A 19,499-nucleotide genomic window follows, 5' to 3' on the forward strand; every position below is an offset into this window, starting at 1 on the left:
TTTTTCTGGTGCGCACCTTTAATTTTTTTAATTTTTTTACTGGCCTTAATACTCCTTCGTAGATTTACTATCTGCTTTTTTTTACGGGGCTCCGTAACTTAGAGCCCCTAAAGGGACAGAGGAAAAATAAAAAATTAAACATTTCAGGCGAAACTTTTTTTTTTTTTGCTGGCCCTAATACTCCTTCGTAGATTTACTATCTGCTATGAGACATTTATTTTTGACACAACTGCAGTTAAAGGCAAAAGTTTGGGCACCTTATGGTAAAATGCATATTATAAATCTTCGTTTTAAACTGTCACAGTTTTCCAGCCTGGTGGAAGTTCACTGTGTCACCTCCTAATAATGGACCATTTATAAATATATTATGATAATTTTGATCACAATAAACCATTTACAAACACTCTAAGAATCACTTTTATAAGCCAGACTTCTGGAGTTGCCAGGTTGTGGAAAACCCTCCTACAGCACGACATTTTGTTAGCACTTAAATTTACCCCATTAGCCTGGAAGTCTGCATTTACAAACCCATTAACAAAGAGCGCCTTGCCGTGTGTTTATATTGTCATAGTATTTGTAGTTTAAAGGATGACGAGTAAAGAGCCACTGAGAAAAGTCTGTCACCTTTAACTTTTAATAAATTATTAATTGTTAAACCAGACGAATGGAGAGACGTCTCTAATTTATTAATAATTAAATAGTTTTCTATAGACATAATGATTTTCCATATTCTAGCAGCCTGTCCAATCAGAGCTTCTTACTGATGACTTACACCATGTGCTATAAAGAATAAGTGAACAGTTTATTAACCAGCAACAGAGCCTTTAATTACAGCTTATCAACCCTTTATAAACGGCGCCTTCTGAGATAAACAATGAAGAATAAACCCAGACTAAATGTACGTATACATAGAAATTGGTGTTATAGTTAATAAATTAACTCAATATTATCCATAAAAACAAAGACAGAAAAATGACATATGGTACATTAGTGAGCATGACAACAGTCCAGCATCGACTAACTCATAACCAAACACAATAAGGACAGAGGGTAGAAGAGTTTTCTCATCATTATTTAATCACACATACATTTACATCATGCAATCAATCCAAAACTGTGATCTCATTAACTTCCCCTCTCTGCCCGTTATCAGAGCGCCCTGCTATTTGTGCCCCAGTTCTCCAGGAATGATCCAGTACCTCAAAACTGTCCTTTAATTAAAAACTGACCAACTATTACACAGTAATAAAAAGAAGTGGATTCACTTTTTGTTTGTCTTTTTTTAAATTTAGAATCAATGCAAAATTCTTTTCTTTTTTTTAAATTTAGGAACACACCACAAGTATTTTCATTTCATTTTTCTCCCTCCCTCCCTCCCTCCCTCTCCCGCCATATTTTTAATTCAGGTTTTTTTCGGTGGAAGGTCAAAAAGGAGAAACATTTTGAGGTCCATGCTGCAAAGGCTTTAGCTAATCTAGAAGTTAAACACACACAGGGAATAAACCGTCTCGACAGACACCAACAAACACCGTCCTGTCACCGGTGCACGGGAGCGACCTCAGTTCATACAAAGTAGTAGTAATTTTTGTTGTTGTTTAAACTATTTAAATCATCTGCTGTCAACACACTTTTTCCATTAATAATAATAATAATAATAATAATAATGATGATGATAGGACTTTGGAAAAACTTCCTCCAGTCAGAAACAGCCACATGTGGAGTGTTTTTTTGTTTTTTTTTCAGAGTGCAGACATCGTGAAGAAGTGCTTTTAAACCCACGACGACGACGACGACGACGACGACAGGTTTTTACCTCCTAGAGAAAAAAGCCAAACTCCTCCAAATCCCCCTTTTCCAGCTAGATATGTTTCACTATAGCCTCAGCCCCCAAACGTACAGAAAGAAAGAAAAAAAGGAAAGAAAAAAAAAGCTTTTGTACAACAGGTTTCTTTAATTTATCCGTCTAAACAGTTAAATATAGTATATGTCGACTCTACTTTAACACATTGTACTTAATTGTGAAGTTTCACCATATTAACATCACACAGGGAGTTCAGTTCAGTTCAGTTCAGTTCAGTTCAGTTCACTGCCCGCTTCATCAGTAGAAACTCCTTTATATCTTTGAATATTGGCAGGAAAAAAACTAAAAAAAACCCAAAAACATTCCAGCTTTTCAGAAGAGGGAGCATCGAATCAAAAGAAGCCGTCTAACGCAGCGTTTAGTTAGTGAAACTGCAGCTCGTATAGAGAGGAGGGGGGAGGGGGAGGGGGAGGGGGATGGAGGGGGGATGGGGCAGGACTTTGACTTCATACGGCATCGCTGCCCCCAAACAACAACAACAACCACAACTCGACTGATGATGTACAGTGTATTTTACAGTATATTGCACTTGCACAAGATGTTAGTGTTTCTTATGCAGGAGGAAGAAGGGAGGAGGAAGAAGAAGGGAGGAAGAGGAGGAGGAGGAGGTGGAGGGTGTGTGTAGTTAGAGCGCTGTAAAAAAGAGAGTAACGACACCTCCACTGACTCCCGTGGTAATACATAAGGGTTTAAGGGTTTAGGGGTTTAAGGGTTTTGCGCCCCTAGTGGCAGGATGTGGGTGTTGCAAAAGCGCCCAGAAAACCCATTCACTCCAATGTGTGTGTGTGTGTTGTTGGCGCTTCCATTGGACCGATGTGTGTCGTTACTCTCTTTTCCAGAGTTCTAGGTGTGTGTGTGTGGGGGGGGGGGGGCTACAATCACAATAAAGATCTTTTGCCAATGCACAGGGTTAAGAACAAAACTGAACAAAAAACAAACAGAAACTGCAGTGGGAAATTAATTAAAAAAAACAAAAAACCCAAAACAACAGAACACAAGAAACAAATGCTAACACCTCCTATAGATTATTATCGTCCCGACTAGTTCAGTTAAATAAGAAGAATAAGAAGAATAAAAAGAAGAATAATGAGAAGAATAATAATGATGTTGATGACAGGAAAATTGTTTCGTTGTGCAGTTTTTCAGACCCTGCTTCTCCTGACTGGTTGATCAGCAGCAAAGGCCCCGACCCATCCATCCCATCCATCCATCCATCCATCCATCGTCTTGACGACCAACTCCCCCCTCGCTGCCTTTCCCCCTTCAAAATGTGCATCTACATACATGATGATCTCTACGGAGCTACGAGGAGATACAGTACGTTAAAACCAAAAGCCAGAAACACGTCGCTGCTGCTGCTCGAACGGGTTTACAACTACGAAAATAAAACAAAATGTGAGTGAGTGAGTGACAGCGACCGAGCACGGACAGGAGGAGCATCATATAGATACGTGTGTGTGTGTGTGTGTGTGTGTGTGTTATCTCAGTCTATAGCCTGCAGTGAATGTGCCTCAATGTGCAGAAGAGAGAAGGTATAAATAGCGTCCGTTATTAATTCATTAACACACACTGAGAGGAGTAAAAACATTTACATTTATAACTACTTAGCTTGGCTATGCTATAAAAAACAAACCCAAAAAAACAAACAAAAAAAAAGTGGAAGTTTGTTTTATCGACCGGATCATCCTCATCCTCTTCTTCCTCTTTTCTTTCCTTCCTACATTCTTTACCTCCTTCTCATGAAGTCACCAATAACGAGTATAGGTTTTTATTTTAACTTACTGATAAAAACACTGGGCCTCCACAGGTATTTAGTTAAATACATCTACAGTACACTGTCGCACATCTCTCTCGTGGCTTTTGAGTTGTTTTATTTTTTATTTTTCTCCATCCTTCTTCTCTTTATAGCTGTTCCCTGCTTTCTCTCTTTCTTTCTCTTTTTCAGGGAGGCTTGTGCAGTAGTGCCAATTTTTTTTTTACATCTGTACAACAAGACGGGACAGAACAGTAGTGCTCGAGTCGACGCCACCTAAGTCAATTCAGAACCGTACAGTTTTGTTTTTTGTTCTTTTTTTGGTAGTTTTTATTTTATCCTTAAAGAAGCATGTAAAATCTAGCCAGAGAAAAGTGGTGGTTAAGATAAGACTGATAACAGTAATAATGAAATGTACAGAGGTTAGAGGTCTATAATAGGTCAAGCTATTTCTCTCGGTAGGTAGGGTATCCTTTTATTCTCATTTTAGAAGTTTATTCCTTTATTTTTTTAAATACTTTTTGTTGTTTTTAATTTATAAACGGGATGCTACCGTTACATTCAGCTTGGCACAGTGCAGAACGACTCGCACGATGACGACAGATGACGACAGACTGTGCAAAACAAGAACAAAATCCCAGAAAAAAACCAAACAAAAAATAAAATAAAATAAAATCGAAACCCCGAAGCTACACGTTCGTTGCGTTGAGAGTCTCACGGGTTTTCGCGGCTTCGCTTTGATTCGCTGCGTTTGGTTCGTTGGATAAAAAGAATATTATTATTATTATTATTTTTGCCTTTTTGTAAATTAAATTTGTGTTTTTTTTTCCTTTCTTTTATTATTTCATTATTATATCCAGTTAAGATAAAAAGGAGATAAGTCGTGGTGAGAATCGAGGGGCGGGGGGGGGGAGAGAGGTGGGGGAGGGGGAGTGAGAGGGGGGGTATGAGGGGGGGGGGGGGGGGCAGTAGCTGTACAGGCCGGGAATATTTATATATTTATATTTATAATTCATTAACTCCTTCTTGGCTACGAAGCGGCGACGAGCAGCCTGTTCGCTGTAATGGAATGACAGGATGGCGAGGGGGCGAGGGGCAGATGGAGAGGGGTGGTGGGGGGGCAGATGGAGGGGTGGTGGGGGGGCGAGAGGGGCGGTTGGGGGGGGGTGAAAGTGGTGGCGCGATATTGGGCTTCTCCTGTGGTGTCGTCCGTCTCATCAGCCGCTCGATCTCAGCTGCAGAGAGAAAGAAGAGAAACGAACGAACGTCATCATCACCACATCACCAAGTTTTAAAAAAAAGAGTTCATTCATCATTTATGTTAAACATTCTTCCTGCAGTTATTACAGGGTTTATACAGGAATCTTGAAGTTAATTCTAAAACCTTTTTAAGACTTTTTCAAGACCTTCTCAACATTTTTTAACACCTCACCGCCACTTCAAGCTGTAACCATTTACATCAGTGACACTTTTAACTGAACAGTTTTAGTTTTTGTGATAAAGACTATAGACCACTATGATGCTACAGAATTTAAAAAAGGCTGGGATAATAAATCAAAGGCAAAGTTTATCAAAAAAAAACATTGCTCAACTCTCAAAAAAACAAAAACAACAATCTTCTTTTCTTTTTCATGAACCGGTTCATCTTTGTTTTTTAATAAAACAAATAAATTCACACACTTCTGCAATGTTTTTTACAACTCAAACTCTTGGACAGCTGATTCAGAAAAAATACCTTCAATATTTAAGACTTTATAAAGTCGTGAAAAGACTTTTTAAGGGTCTTAATTTTCCCAAAATTGATTTATCACCTTTTAATACTTTTCAAGACCCTGCGGATACCCTGTATTAGTATAAATTGGATCTAAACTACAAACACAGCTGTGAATGTTAAAGTCTGTTAAAGTATGTTTAACGTTTGTAAAAGTTTGAAAAGTTTAGCACTTTTACAGCGTAAACAGTGCAGCAATTAAAAATCAGATTTATTCGTCTTTTATTCATTTGTCGTAATAGTAATTAAGTATTGCCTTTTTCCATTATAATAAATGATGGATTCACTATTTATAAATGTGGTTAAATCTTTTTAACGATGACCTGACACTTTACTTTTTAATACTTTCTTCAGAAGTTGATTATCTAATGTTTAATAGTGTTTAATTATTACCTGATATTAAATGAGAACACTGTTTTTTTTTAAATTTCCCTTCGTCACTGTATTAAACTGCTTCCAGATGCAGCGTCGTTGCCATAGTTACATCACGTAAAAACATCCCAACATGATCTCCACAACTGAAAGAATACTAAAGTGGGCCCCTGCCCCCTGACTTTTCTCCTTCTTTCTTAGACTACGTATGTATTATCATTTTTTATTTACTTTGTTTTGATGCTAATGCAGCATTACATATGAGTATTACACTGCAAAAACTCAAAATCCTACCAAGAATATTTGTCTTATTTCTAGTTAAAATGTCATTTCTAGTCAAAACAAATCTAATAATGCTAAAAATAAGACTCATCACATTAAAAAGTAGCTTGTTTTTAGACACTTTTTACTTTTTTCAAGCGTATTTCAATTGAAAATTAGTTTGAAACAAGTGAAAACTGTCTAAAAACAAGTTAATTTTTAGGTGATGAGTCTTATTTTAAGTGGGAAGAGTTTAGTTTTGACTAAAATTGAGACATTTTGACAAGAAATAAAACAAATATTCTTGGAAAGATTTGGGGTTTTTGCAGTGTAGTCAGGGTCTTATGCAGAATAATTCAGTCATACAAAGATTAGACTACTGGGTTTTTTATGGCCCCACTGGGCGCTGGGCCCCTAGAGTTATCACCACCTTTCCCCCCTCCCCTAACGGCCCTGAACTCAACACTCACTTCTTGTCTGGTTTCCCGCTGCCTCCCCGGATCGACACCGTCTGGCTGTTCTGGTAGAAGCTTCCTCCGCTGCGGTTGATGTTGGGGTGGGTGGGCGACGCCACCGGCTGCTGCCCGGGCCGGATCGGCTTGGCTGCAGACGGAACGAGATCAGAGATCAGACTTCACTGGTTTGTTTTTCTATCTATCATCATGTGAAACCTAATAACTGAGCTCATGGCTTCTATCTGAAATATAAACAAGTCACTGAAATGAATCTGCGGAATCGGAGCTGGAGAACTCGGATATTAGTCGGACAAACGAGTTTCAATTGTCATGTAAACGTACTGACTGACAATAAGATGCGTCGTTATTCTACTCAAGAAGTCCCGTCACAAAATATTAATACACCTGTTAAAGTGTAGCTACATTATATAAACATTTCTTTCAGTCCATCAACTGGTCGGAAAAACGCTGGTTATCTGGAATAGAGTTGGTTAGTTTCAGATAAACAGGAGGTTAGACGGGCGAGTCCAAGTAATGTGACATATCTGAGACTTTTATAAAAAGCAATAGTTACTTTTCCTGGCAATTAATTACTTTTATAAAGTTACTTTTTGGGGAAACTAACGAGTACATAGACTAATTATTTTTGTAAAGGTAATGTGGCCAACACTGATGATAAACTCAGGGTTCCAACACATTTGAAATTTCCAAATTCCATACTTTTTCCAGACCCTAATTAAAAAAAAAAATTCAAATAATTTGTGATATTTGAGTAAATAGTTGTGCATTATGTAAAAAAAATAATGCAATTAATCATTTGTTTTCGTTCTTCTGAATGTGTATGGCATTATGTCACCAAATAATTTCCTGGAGATTGTAGCTAGGTACAATGTACAAAATAATTAACCCAAATAACTTCAGATGAGACCAAACCCAGATAAGTATTAAGAAAAACATATTTCCATACAATAATTTCCATTTTCCATACTTTTCCAGACCTGGAAATGTATAAAATCAAATTCCATACTTTTCCATACTTTCCATACTTGCGTAGGAACCCCGAATAGTTACTTTTCCTGGTAATTAGTAACTTTTATAATGTAGTTACTCAGTTACCAATTCTTTTTTTACCAACTCTGTTACTTTAAATGTAAATATAAGTAATTATTTAATTAATAAACTCTAACAGCACTGACCGATCTGGGCCGAGTGCCCCCTCCTGGCCATGTTCTTGGCCCTGACGGCCTCCTTGATGCGGTCGACCTCCTGCTGGTAGCGCTTGCGGTCGCGGGCGGCGTTTTCCTTGGCCTCCTTCAGAGCAGATTCCAGGGCCTTGACCCGCTCAGCCGTAGCACGAAGGCGCTTCTCCAGTTTAGGAAGCTCACAGCGCAGGTCTGCATTATCACGCACCAGCTGCAAGCGGACACATCACGGCATTATCACTCCACACACACTCATGGAAATATATGTATATTGTGTTTAGGGATGTCACGAAAAAAATTAATAGTGGTATTAAACGCCACAATTAATTAATCTTAAAGATTCCTAAATACCGTTACTTTCCCAAAAAGATGATGTTGGTATATTTTTTTATCCATTATTTTCCTTATCTTAATTTCTATTAGATTGCAATGTACCTTTTACTTGTACTTGTTTTCCTCGAAAAGCAATAAAAAAGTTGTTCACAAAAAAAAAGATGATGTTGGAACCCTAGCGGCAAAAATAAAGGTAAATGCACAGATACTGGTCCATTTATCTAACGTAACATTGAATTGGTAGGAATTTAAATGTTGGCGTGTCATTTTTTATTTTAAAAAAAAGGAAAACAGAACAAAAAACTATAAAATAAACGCAAACATTTGGTATAGACGACAATTTATGACCTGAATATTTCAAACATTTTCCGTGGGGATTAAGAATTGGTCAGATATTATAATAGATACTTGAAATATTTTGTGTAAACAATGAGTAATGTATTTATATTTTGGCTATATCTGATTTTACACATTCATAGTGTTGTGAAATTAATTGGTGCATAATAACTCTGATAATCGTAATACCGTGATTATTTCTCTGACAATAATGGTACCAAGAAAATGTATAATCGTGACATCCCTATACGTACATGTATGTGTTTTTGTGTGCAGGTGCGACTCCTGTACCTGTTTGTGAACCTTGGTGAGCTGCTCAAGATTGTTCTCAAGAAAGGAGATTTTCTGTTTCTGAGCAGCACTCCCACCTGTGTCGTCTGAGTCCATCTCAGCGCTCTGCAGGACAACAACACCACAACACAGAGGTTTAGTCCCGACGCAGCACACGACCACCTGACACTTCATGACTCTAACCCAGGGGTTCTCACTAGTCTCACTCTGGGCTCCACATTGTCCCATGGTCATTAAGTCTCGACCCACTTTTATAGAATTCAAACCAAGATTTTTTTTTTAAAGCCTTTAAAAACTCATTTAGCTCTTTATTGAGCAAAGTGCATTTCAGAGCACATGAATGAAACTGAGGAGTTACCATGACAACTGCATGTACGGAAGTGAATAAAAAAATATCAAACTGCACAAAATGGACACCAACAAAACGATATATTTGACTTCTAATGCATCTCTGCATTCAGAGCACAAAAGTGAATAAATATCAAATTGCACAAAATAAAGACCCACAAAACAAAACCAGATTCACTGCATCAGGCCACATTAATAAGAAACTGAGATCTTTACATTCAGAGCAAATGGAGCAAATAAGAAAGTGAGGAGGAGCATTACAACTGCATGTGTTCACGTGTCTCGTGCCTTTCAAAATAAGTTATTTTTCAAAATAAAAGACATGTCCAACATCAGATGTGCATTAAATATTATTTACTTTTTTGACCAGCTGTCCGTGACCCATCCAGAACGGGTCAGGACCCAAAAGTGGGTCTAGACCCGTTCTGGATGGGTTGCGGACAGCTGGTTGAGAAACACTGCTCTAAACTATAAACTATAAACTACACAGTTCACCTTTTTCACTCTGGTGGCCAAGTCCTGGACGAAGAGTTTCCTCAGGTTGTGGAGCGTCTGCAGCTCCTTGGCCTGGAGCAGGAGAGAAGACCACAGGTCAATTAAAAAATATCATATATAAAATTAAGTATTAATACGGTAAATTCTCCAATAGCAGCCCAGGCTTTTATTTGCTTCACCTGCCGAGTTGACCTATTAGAGACGGGCATCTACTATATGGGACAGGCTTTTATTTAATTTTGAAGTAAAAGGCGTCTTCGCACATCAGTTTTTTTCTGTTGGACTACAATCAGTTGATCTAGACTTATTTGTGAAAAGAGGAATCCTGCACACTGCGTCACTGGTTGCACCAATTTTTAATTATAGCATCCGTGTTTGCCTAAAGAACGAAACGTTGCTATAATTAAAAATTTGTGCATGTTACGCAGTGTGCAGGATTCCTCTTTTCACATTTAATTTAGAGGAAATCTGTCGGAAAATCCCCTCAAATGGTTTTATTGTTACTGTTTAAAAGAGTCGGAGCAGAAGGAAAGAGTCGGATACAGAGCAGCTTCATTTACAAGTCTAATCAGCACCGATGAAACTTCCTCTAAATAAACGTGTTGCGCCGGCCACAGACTGTATATATATGTATGTTTATAAAACGGAAAGGTGAAATCCGGCGATCTGATTGGTTGTTAGCCGTGGTATATTGAGCATATACCACGGCTACTATTCTAAAGCCTTATCACAGCGTAGGCTATCACTCCGCGTCAGGCACGTATGACTGGTATGAATGGAAGTTGTTGTCATGTATCCATGACAACGGACTGTTGCAGTCCGTAGCCAAAGACAGCTGATGTTTTTACGATGTTAAAAAACGGACTAAAGTAGTTGAATTCACATGTTTAAGGTTAACTTTCACCTCCGGGGAGGGTTAACAATGGTAGAGGGGACTGAGGAGTGACTTTCACCTGAAAAAAAGCGGAGGAAAAGACGAGCTGCAGAGCTAACTTGGAGCTAACGTCTGGAGAGGTGGGACTATTTTTTCACAGTGAGGCTATTTTATTCGATAATATGTATTTCTGGTTGAATAAAACTACATGAAATTGATTGCGTATCCCTCTTTTATATTGCCTTTATTCGCAACCGTTTTATAAAAGCAATATATCACTCCAGTCCGTGGTATATGCTCATTATACCACTCTAAGGGGGAACAACGCCCCTTAGCCGTGGTATAATGAGCATATACCACGGCCTGTCGTGATATATTGCTTAAATGTACAGTATACAGGCTCTTTGCTTGCTTTGAGAGGTTTTGTATGTTCACAAGAACTTTCAGAAAATAGAAACAGACTTCTAAATGAGACTCGGCTTTTATTTGAGAATTTACCGTTATGTGTGTTTGAGTGAATTTAAGCTGCTCATGTTAATTCCTCACGTGGACCACTCACCACTGTCTCTTCCAGACCCTTCAGGTCCTGTCTGGCCTGCTCCCTTCTGTCCTGCATCACCCTGAACAACAAACACAGACACACACACACACACCAACGTTTAACCACATGACATCACACACAGGTGGTTAAACCAGTGATTTACTGAAGCTGGCTGAAGTTGAGTTCGTACGTGAGCTCGTGCAGCTTGCGGCTCTTCTCCTGGTCGGTGGATTTGAGTTTCTCGTGCTCCACTCTGAGCCTCTCCTGCTCCAGCATGATCTTCTGGTTCAGACTGGAACGAACAGAAACACAGCCATGGTTAAAGAAAAGCCGCACTTTCATTGTTGTCACGGTTACTACTACTACCACTACTACTACTACTACTACTACTAGGGCTGGGACGATACGCTTTTCTCCCGATTCGATTCTTCTACGATTTTTTGGATGGCGATTCGATTTAAATTGCGATTCTACGATATTGCCGATTCTCTCTATGATTTTTAGTCTTCAGCATTTTTAACATTTATCTGCACACAAATACTGTAGGAGCCTATAAATTAACATACTCCATTATAAAGTGAACTTAAACCCTTTTCAAAACCTGGACTCTCTGTATGTAAAAAAGGCAAACAAATGCACATTGCACAATATTTAAAAAAAATTCCCCCCAAAAAATCGATTTTGGAAAATAAAATCGATTTAAAAATCGTCAAAAAAGATATCACGATATTTATGTGAATCGATTTTTTCTCCCACCCCTAACTACTACTACTACTACTACTACTACTACTACTACTACTACGGGTCCTGGTTGTGTTGAGCTTTGATTCGACTCTTGGATTCTTACTCCTGCAGCTCGGTGATGAGCTTCTCCTTGCTGTCCAGCTCGTCTCTCAGGCTGCTGATCTGTTTCTGGTGAGCTTCACGGTGGGAGTGGATCTGCTTCTCCACCGCCTCCTGGACACACACAAACACACAAACACACACACACACACACACACACACACACACACACACACACACACACAAAAACACACACACACACACACACACAACATTAACAAACCGCAACATGACAGGTTTGAAGTTTTAAACGGCTGATTCCTCTCTCTATATACAGTACAGGCCAAAAGTTTGGACACACCTTCTCATTCAGTGTGTTTCCTTTATTCTCACTGAAGGCACCAAAACTATGAATGAACACATGTGGAATTAACAAAAAAAGTGTGAAATAACTGAAAACAGGTCTTTTCTTCTTTGTCTTCTCTTTCTTCTTTTCTTCTTCCTCTCCTTCTTCCTCCTCCTCCTCTATCTCTGCCCCCACCAGTTCTAGTTTCTTCAAAGTAGCCCCCCTTTGCTCTGATTACTGCTTTGCACACTCTTGGCTTCTCTTGATGAGCTTCAAGAGGTGAACCTGACCTGAACATGGTTTTCACTTCACAGGTGGTGTTGCCTTGTCAGGTTCATTAGTGGAATTTCACTGAGAATCTACAATGTAAATAGTCATGAAAATAAAGGAAATGCATTGAGTGTGTCCAAACTTTTGGCCTGTACTGTCAGAAGTGTTTGTATACAAGGTCAGATAAGACGAGAGCTCAGATGACTTGCATTTGTTTGTTTTGCACAGGTTAGTAGTTTTATTTATTATAATTTTAGCATTTCATTACCTTTATTTGGTGTTATTTATTCATTTTTAAATTCACCATGTTTTTTGCACTCTTCAGCACCTTGTATGATATGGATGTGCACAGGGCTTGAAATTAGCGGTCGCCACTCGCCATTTGCGACCCAGATTTCTCTGTGGCGAGACAGATTTTTAGCTGTCTCGCCACTTGGCGAGCTAGAAAAAATTAGACTCCCAATCTGTTTCCAGGGTTTCCCCCAGTGTATTATGAACTTATAGTCACCTGACAACGTCACAACTTCGTCGCGCATAACGGGACACGTGACGGACATCATGCTTATCAGACCGCTGCTGCTTTACAGCTGACCGAGAGGAACGCACCGAGCCCGGTTAACGTGAGCCGAGCCGCGGCTCCAAAAGGCTCAGTCAGCTGCTGTAGCACAGCTGGTAGCTGTTAGCTGTTAGCTGTTAGCACGCCGGAGTCGGTGGTCGGACTATCCAACGGACGGACGGGGGGGTGGGGGGTGGTATTTGAACACTGTACAATCAGCGCGATATACAGTAGCGCATTTACGAGCGGCAAAGCGCCAACTGTCCATGCGCCCGTGTCTGTGTGTGTATGTGCGTGCGCGCGCGCGTGTGTCTGTGTGTGTGTGCGTGCGTGCGTGCGAGAGAGACGGCAGGTGGACTGACTGGCAGAGATGAGAGTTGGTGAAGCGCTGTTTAAAAATTATTATTATACTGTTCTTCCTTGAGTGGGGTGGCATTGTGGGAGGGATAAAAAACTGGGGGAAAAACGGAAGAATGGAAGTCTTCTCTGTCACGTTGTACTGTCATGTTGCTACCTGTGAAATTGCTTCTATTAAAGAAAGTCATCAAAAAAAAAAAAAAAAAAATATATATATATATATATATATATATTTTTTTTTTTTTTTTTTCTTTTTTTTCTTCTGTGAGAGCCTGTGGCAGGCCGCCACACATACTACTGTTATTCCAGAAAAGTTGAAAGGTCATCATCTACAGAGCACAATTGATTGAGAAGAACAGGATGACTGTTATATGGTACAACTATGACTGCTATATAACTTGACGTCGAAATACAATAGTGAAGCAACTTGTTGGTTTTGGCTAGTAAAAAATCTGTCTGGCGAGTAACTTTTTTGACCTACTAGCCACTTGGCTAGTAGGTCAAAAAGTTAATTTCAAACCCTGGATGTGCATATCTACTGTACGTTTGTTATTGTGTTGAACTGTAGGATAAATGTTGTGGCTGCAGCGTGGGCGAATGGCCCAGAACACATTTCTCACTTTGTGAGACAATAAAGTTAATCTTGATCTTGAGAAACAGATATCTTAAAAAATCTGGCAACCTTTTATTGAACATATAGAAACATTAACTTCTAAACAGCTGTGGACTCACTGTAAACCTTGAACTGGTTTGACTGTAAACCGATTGTAACGTCCAGGTACAATGTGTAAGATGTCTTAATGACACGTTTGTCACAATGTAATAAATATGTTTTTTTTTCTCTATCTTTTTTTGTAGATTTGTTTGTCTCTATTATTTATAATATAATACTTCTGCATACTGTCTGTTTAGTTACTGTTGTTATTCTTTTACCTCAGTCCCTTGTTAATTGTGTAATTAAGTGGGAATGAGTTGTACTGTTCTTGCATAATTAAAAACTCCAATCACGTTAGAAGTGAGTGTGTGTGTGTGTGTGTGTGTGTGTGTGTGTGTGTGTGTGTGTGTGTGTGTGTGTGTGTGTGTGTGTGTGCCGAATGTTTAATGGTGCAGAGGGACAAACCTTGACTTCATTAGCGGTCTGGATCTCATTCTCTTTCTCCATAGCATGGACTTTCTCTGTAAAAAAAAAAGAAAGAAAAGATGCAATGTCAAGAGACCAGAGAGGAGGAATTGATTCTGATTCTTAAACTTGTTTTTTTAACTTTTTTTTTTTATCAAAACAGATCAAACACAGCGACTCTTCTGACCGTTTAGCTCTGGCTCTGATCAGTCATGTTGTAAACATTTGTTCATCAGAAGTGTCTCCAACATTTAAGTTCAGTATCTAAGTTGACTTCATTAAAAAGTTGCGAACAACACATATGGTGAGGCCTCATTTTATCACTAACCCTAACCCTATGGAACCGACTGCCTGAGGACTTGAGGAGAGCAGAGGATCTAGAAGACCTACCTTTTTAGCCTTGCTTTTAACTGACTCGTACTATTTCTATTATTCTGAAACATGCATTTAATTTAATTTATCTTATTTTCTTATTTATTTGTTTACTATTATTATCTTTTTTATTCTATTTTAATTCATCCATTCTTTTCTCTATTTTATCCCACTACACCTGCCTATTTTACTTCATTTTACCTAGTGTCTTTCTCCTCTTCTCTTTTTATCTATTTTACCTCATTTGATCTAGTATCTCTCTTATCTTCTCATTCTATCTATTTTACTTCATTTGATCTAGTATCTCTCTTATCTTCTCATTCTATCTATTTTACTTCATTTTACCTAGTGTCTTTCTCCTCTTCTCAATTTTATTTATTTTACTTCAATTTATCTAGTGTTTTCCCCACTGCAAATGAGTGAATATTAGACAGCGTTTCCCCGATAAAGTCCAATGTTCTAAAATTATTGTGTGAATGTGTATGTGTTTGCGAATTTATGTACAGTATGTCTCCCTAACATGTGTTTCCTATGTTGCTTGTTTTTAACATGTGAAGCACTTTGAGCTGCCATGGGCATGAAAAGTGCTGTACAAATAAAGCCTGATTGATTGATTGAGGTGTCGACTGCTCCTCATGAACACGGTGGTGTTCGTACCCTGAGCGCTGAGCTTCACCAGCTCTTCGTTGAGAGAGTCCACGTTCTCCTCCAGCTGCCTCTTCTTCTGCTCCACGTTCTGCAGGTACTCGGTCAGCGACTTGATTTTAGCCTCGTGCTGCAGACGCAACAGAAAACACAAGGTTATTATTATCGGCCAGGAAAGAGAAACAACAACAGAGGCCTACCTACCGAGGTTTGGAGAATTTATACAGATAATCCTTCGTCTAACCAAAAGGCAACGGCAGCTTCTCTCAAGAGTCTGAACACCGACTGTCAGAACGACTGAGCCTTAAATACCAGATAGTTACAGGTACACAAACAGTTCGAGGTACATAAATACGAAAGACGACATCATCTACAACTAGGGCTGCAACTTACAGTTATTTTCATTATCGACTAATCTGTTGATTATTTAAACGATTAATCATTAGTTGTTTGGTCAATAAAATGTAAATAAAATGTTGAAAAATGTCAATCAGTGTTTCTCAAACCACAAGATTACATCATCAAATGTCTGGTTTTGTCCACAAACCAAAGACAGACTCACTATATTGTCTTAAAGGAACAAAGAAACCAGAAATATTTACATTTAAGAAGCTGAAATCTGAGAATTTGGACGTTTTTTCTGAAAAAACTACTCAAACCGATTATTCGATTATCAAAATAGTTGACGATTAATTCAATAATCGATTAATTGTTGCGGCTCTATCTACAACCCTTATTGATAAAACAATCATTCCTCTGTTTTTGAGATGATTTAACAGATTACAAGAAGATTACATCATCAAATGTCTGGTTTTATCCACAAACCAAAGAGAGACTCAGTTTATCGTCAGAAAGTAACAAAGGAACCAGAAATATTCACATTGAAGAAGCTGAAATCAGAGAATTTTGACTTTTTTTCTGAAAAAACTACTCAAACCGATTCTTCAATTATCAAAAAAAAAGTTGACGATTAATTTAATAATCGATTATTGTTTAATTAATCGATTAATTGTTGCAGCTCTATCTACAACCCGTATTGATAAAACAATCATTCCTCTGTTTTTGAGGAGATTTAACAGATTAAAACCAAAACTTTCCCTTACGCTTATGAATAAAAAAGAGAATATAGTTTTGTCTTTTCAGTCCACAACACTTCCTTCCTTCCTTCCTTCCTCTCCTCCTCCGTACCTGTGAGATGCGCAGCTGGCAGGCGGCCAGCTCCTTCTCGTTCTCGTCCATCTTCTTGTTGCTCTCCGACTGGGTGCTCTCCAGCTGCTTGCAGCGCTTCACCATCGTCTTCACCTCCGACTTCATCTTGCTGATGTAGAGTCGAGCCACCGTGAACTCCTCGTCGATCAGGCCGCTGCCGCCCTCGTGCTGCTGCTGAGGGACCACAGAGGAGAGAGAGAAGGTTTCAATAGGAGGAAGGAAGGAGATGGAGGGAGGATGATGATCGTCCGCCGCGTTGCCACGGTAACGGCAGTTACCTTGATGTCGTTGCTGCCGACCGCGATGCCGATCTCGGCCAAATCTTTGAGCAGTGACGACATCATCTCGGTCACTCTCTTCTTCTGGTGGTTGGACATCTCCTTCAGCTTCTGGAGCTCAGAGTCCAGAGACGACAGGATGGACTGAGGGAGAAGAAGACGGGATTTAGAAATAAAAAAATAAAAAAAACATGTTTGTGACCTGATCCAGCAGAATGAGTCACAGTGTCATACATTGGATGGTTTTCAAGATATGGCCGTTTGAATTATGGTCTTCCACTCTCTTTTTCCAATTGAAAACATGAGAAAATTGCGTTTAAACAATATAGAACGCCTCTGGTTTAAAGGCCAGTGACTCTGGCGTCTGTTCCTGTACCACGTGATTACACGCACCCTATACGGTCCCCTGTTGTCATAGAGACACCATTCAATGACCCTCGTAAAGCAGATAATCTATCGATTTAGATGCAGTTTACAGCTCGTCTCTATCATAAACGATTCAGAAGTTATTTTAATGTTGTGCTCGTCTAGAGGGTTAAAAGTTACAAGTCAACTTTAGTCGTCATTTACCTGCCTTTTCTCAATTATCTGAACTATGAAACTTTGAGAGATTGTTTTTGAATGTCATTTCTTTGAAATGGGCTCGAATTTGTTTTTTCCATTGGTTTTCCACGTAATCAGCTGATTATCTAAAAATAGACCGTTGCGACTTTGCGACTCACATTCTACTACAGTTAATATATTCTACGTTTTCATTTATTATGACCAACTGTCAGCAGCTGTTAATGTCCTTTTAACGGCTACGTTCTTCATTTACGCCTCACAGCGCTGAATGTACTTGTGTTTTCTTTGTGGCCTGCAGGTTGTGTGAGTTTAATTAGAGCTTTAGTTGTGTGTTGATGTGAATGAAGGACATTAAATTCATAACGAATATAAAAAGCATCGCGGTGACTTTGCTGCTCACCGATTTCTGGCTGAGCTCCTCGCTGATGGCCTCGAACTCCTTGGTCTTGTCCTCCACCTCCTGGCTCTTCTGGTCGTAGTTGACGGCCAGCTCCTCCAGCGCCTGCAGCACCTCCTTCACCTCCTCCTTCGACGCCTCGTTCTCCGCCTGCAGACGGTTCAGCTCCGCCTGCAGGTTCTCGTGGTCGCGGCGAGACGAGGCCAGAAGCTGCGCAGAGCAGAGCAGAGGAGGAGAGGAGAGGAAAGTGTCATCATGCTGTTTGTTTTTAAATGTGTTAAATGGTTTTAAACGTGAGTGAATACAGAGGTTCCTACAGCTTAAGCCAAGTTTAATTCAAGACTTTTTAAGACGTTTTTAATGTCACTTGAAATGAAATTCAAGACAGACACAAATGCAAAAAAAAAAAAAAAACGTCACCACATACATAGGGTTAGGGACAATTTTACCCACTTTCCTATGTGGTCCAAGATAAAGTGACTGCTACATGAATAATTGGGGGGGAGTGACATAATTTAACAGCTGTATAGTTGTGGAGAGGAGATGATAAACTAAAAAGGACACGTTTGCTTGTTCGTATGTTTCCATCCAAAGTGATTCAAATAACTGGGAAATGCGCATTAAAAGAAATTTGAGTTCTGTGTGTTTCCATTAAAAGTATGGATTTTGGTGAAAACTACAAACTCGCGTGAGTTTTCTGCAGCTGTCCTTTCAAAATAAATGCATAAAAAGTCCAGAAAAAAAAAAAACTGACTCGGGAGCTGGTGGCGGTGAGAAATTTAGCGTTGACGGCCGCCACTAACTTCTCTATGTCGGAATGTTACCAATTATTTTGAGACTTGAGACTAATTACAACCATAAAATACCACTTATTATGTGTTAACATTTTTAAGACCTTTGAAAAATTGATTGAAGACATTTTAATGCCAACTAAGGCCTTGTTTTTAGATTAATGAATTCAAAGCCTTTTAAGACTTTTTAAGGATCCGTAAGAACCCTGTTTTTGCTGATTTTACAACTGATCATGTCGGCAAAACAAGAGACTTATGGGAATTCAGAAAGTGAGAGAGACTCGGATCAATGAGACAGAACGATCAGTGTGAAATAACATATCTAATCAATTAAAATTATAAAACTGAGACAACAGAAAAGAAGTAAGTAAAATATAATTATGTCTCCACAGCCCTCATGTCTCTGAGGCCACTAAGATCAATAACGGCCCTTTTCCGCTAGCGAGACTCGGCTCAATATGTTTGTTTTTTTGCAGTAACTGTGTAGTGGAAAAGGGGCATTAGATCAACAGGTCACCCCCCCCCCTCCTCTTCCTGTACCCACCTCCTCCTGGTCGAGCATCTGCTGCTTCAGCTTCTCCGCCAGCTGACTCTGCTGGTTGATCTCCTCATCCTGGAAAGAGCAAAAGAGACAAACAGTACGATTAGTGTTCAGAGCACCGAGCAGACAGACAGAACGAGGTGAAACATCCTGGGAAGAAATAAAAGGGAGCGGCCATGTTGTTTGGTTTTTCTTTTATTCGTTTGTTTTATCTTCTAATTCAGCCTTGAAGGATAATTACTGTTTCTTACAATCTGGACCTTATGTCTAGCACAAAATACGATGATTTCCTCACCCAGATAACATAAGCCGAGAGCCGCGTATATCCGTATAATGTGAGTCTACAGGGCAGCGCAATGCAGCCTCTAAATAACACA

General features: G+C 39.3%; 1 protein-coding gene across 3 annotated transcripts in view; it reads right to left on the reverse strand.

The window, feature by feature from the left end:
* Positions 1–3,729: 3,729 nt before the first annotated feature.
* The window catches only part of LOC146970095 (kinesin-1 heavy chain), a 35,563-nt gene continuing 19,793 nt past the window's right edge, over positions 3,730–19,499 (reverse strand). Inside the window, exons 13-26 of one of the 3 annotated variants that reach the window (XM_085804273.1) lie at positions 19,126–19,194; positions 17,794–18,000; positions 16,830–16,973; positions 16,531–16,722; positions 15,355–15,472; positions 14,326–14,381; positions 11,741–11,850; positions 11,084–11,185; positions 10,912–10,972; positions 9,479–9,550; positions 8,636–8,740; positions 7,670–7,886; positions 6,489–6,621; positions 3,730–4,849 (exon numbers count right to left, since the gene is read on the reverse strand). In XM_085804273.1, coding sequence (XP_085660399.1) covers positions 4,846–4,849; positions 6,489–6,621; positions 7,670–7,886; positions 8,636–8,740; positions 9,479–9,550; positions 10,912–10,972; positions 11,084–11,185; positions 11,741–11,850; positions 14,326–14,381; positions 15,355–15,472; positions 16,531–16,722; positions 16,830–16,973; positions 17,794–18,000; positions 19,126–19,194 — 1,590 coding nt within the window. In that variant the 3' untranslated portion in view covers positions 3,730–4,845. Of the gene's footprint in view, positions 4,850–6,488; positions 6,622–7,669; positions 7,887–8,635; positions 8,741–9,478; positions 9,551–10,911; positions 10,973–11,083; positions 11,186–11,740; positions 11,851–14,325; positions 14,382–15,354; positions 15,473–16,530; positions 16,726–16,829; positions 16,974–17,793; positions 18,001–19,125; positions 19,195–19,499 lie in introns of all 3 variants that reach the window. The other 2 variants (XM_085804274.1, XM_085804272.1) reach the window with 2 other exon arrangements.

Source organism: Trachurus japonicus, chromosome 17, assembly GCF_045865225.1.
Source record: "Trachurus japonicus isolate A0001 chromosome 17, Traja_1.0".
NCBI lineage: Eukaryota > Metazoa > Chordata > Actinopteri > Carangiformes > Carangidae > Trachurus > Trachurus japonicus.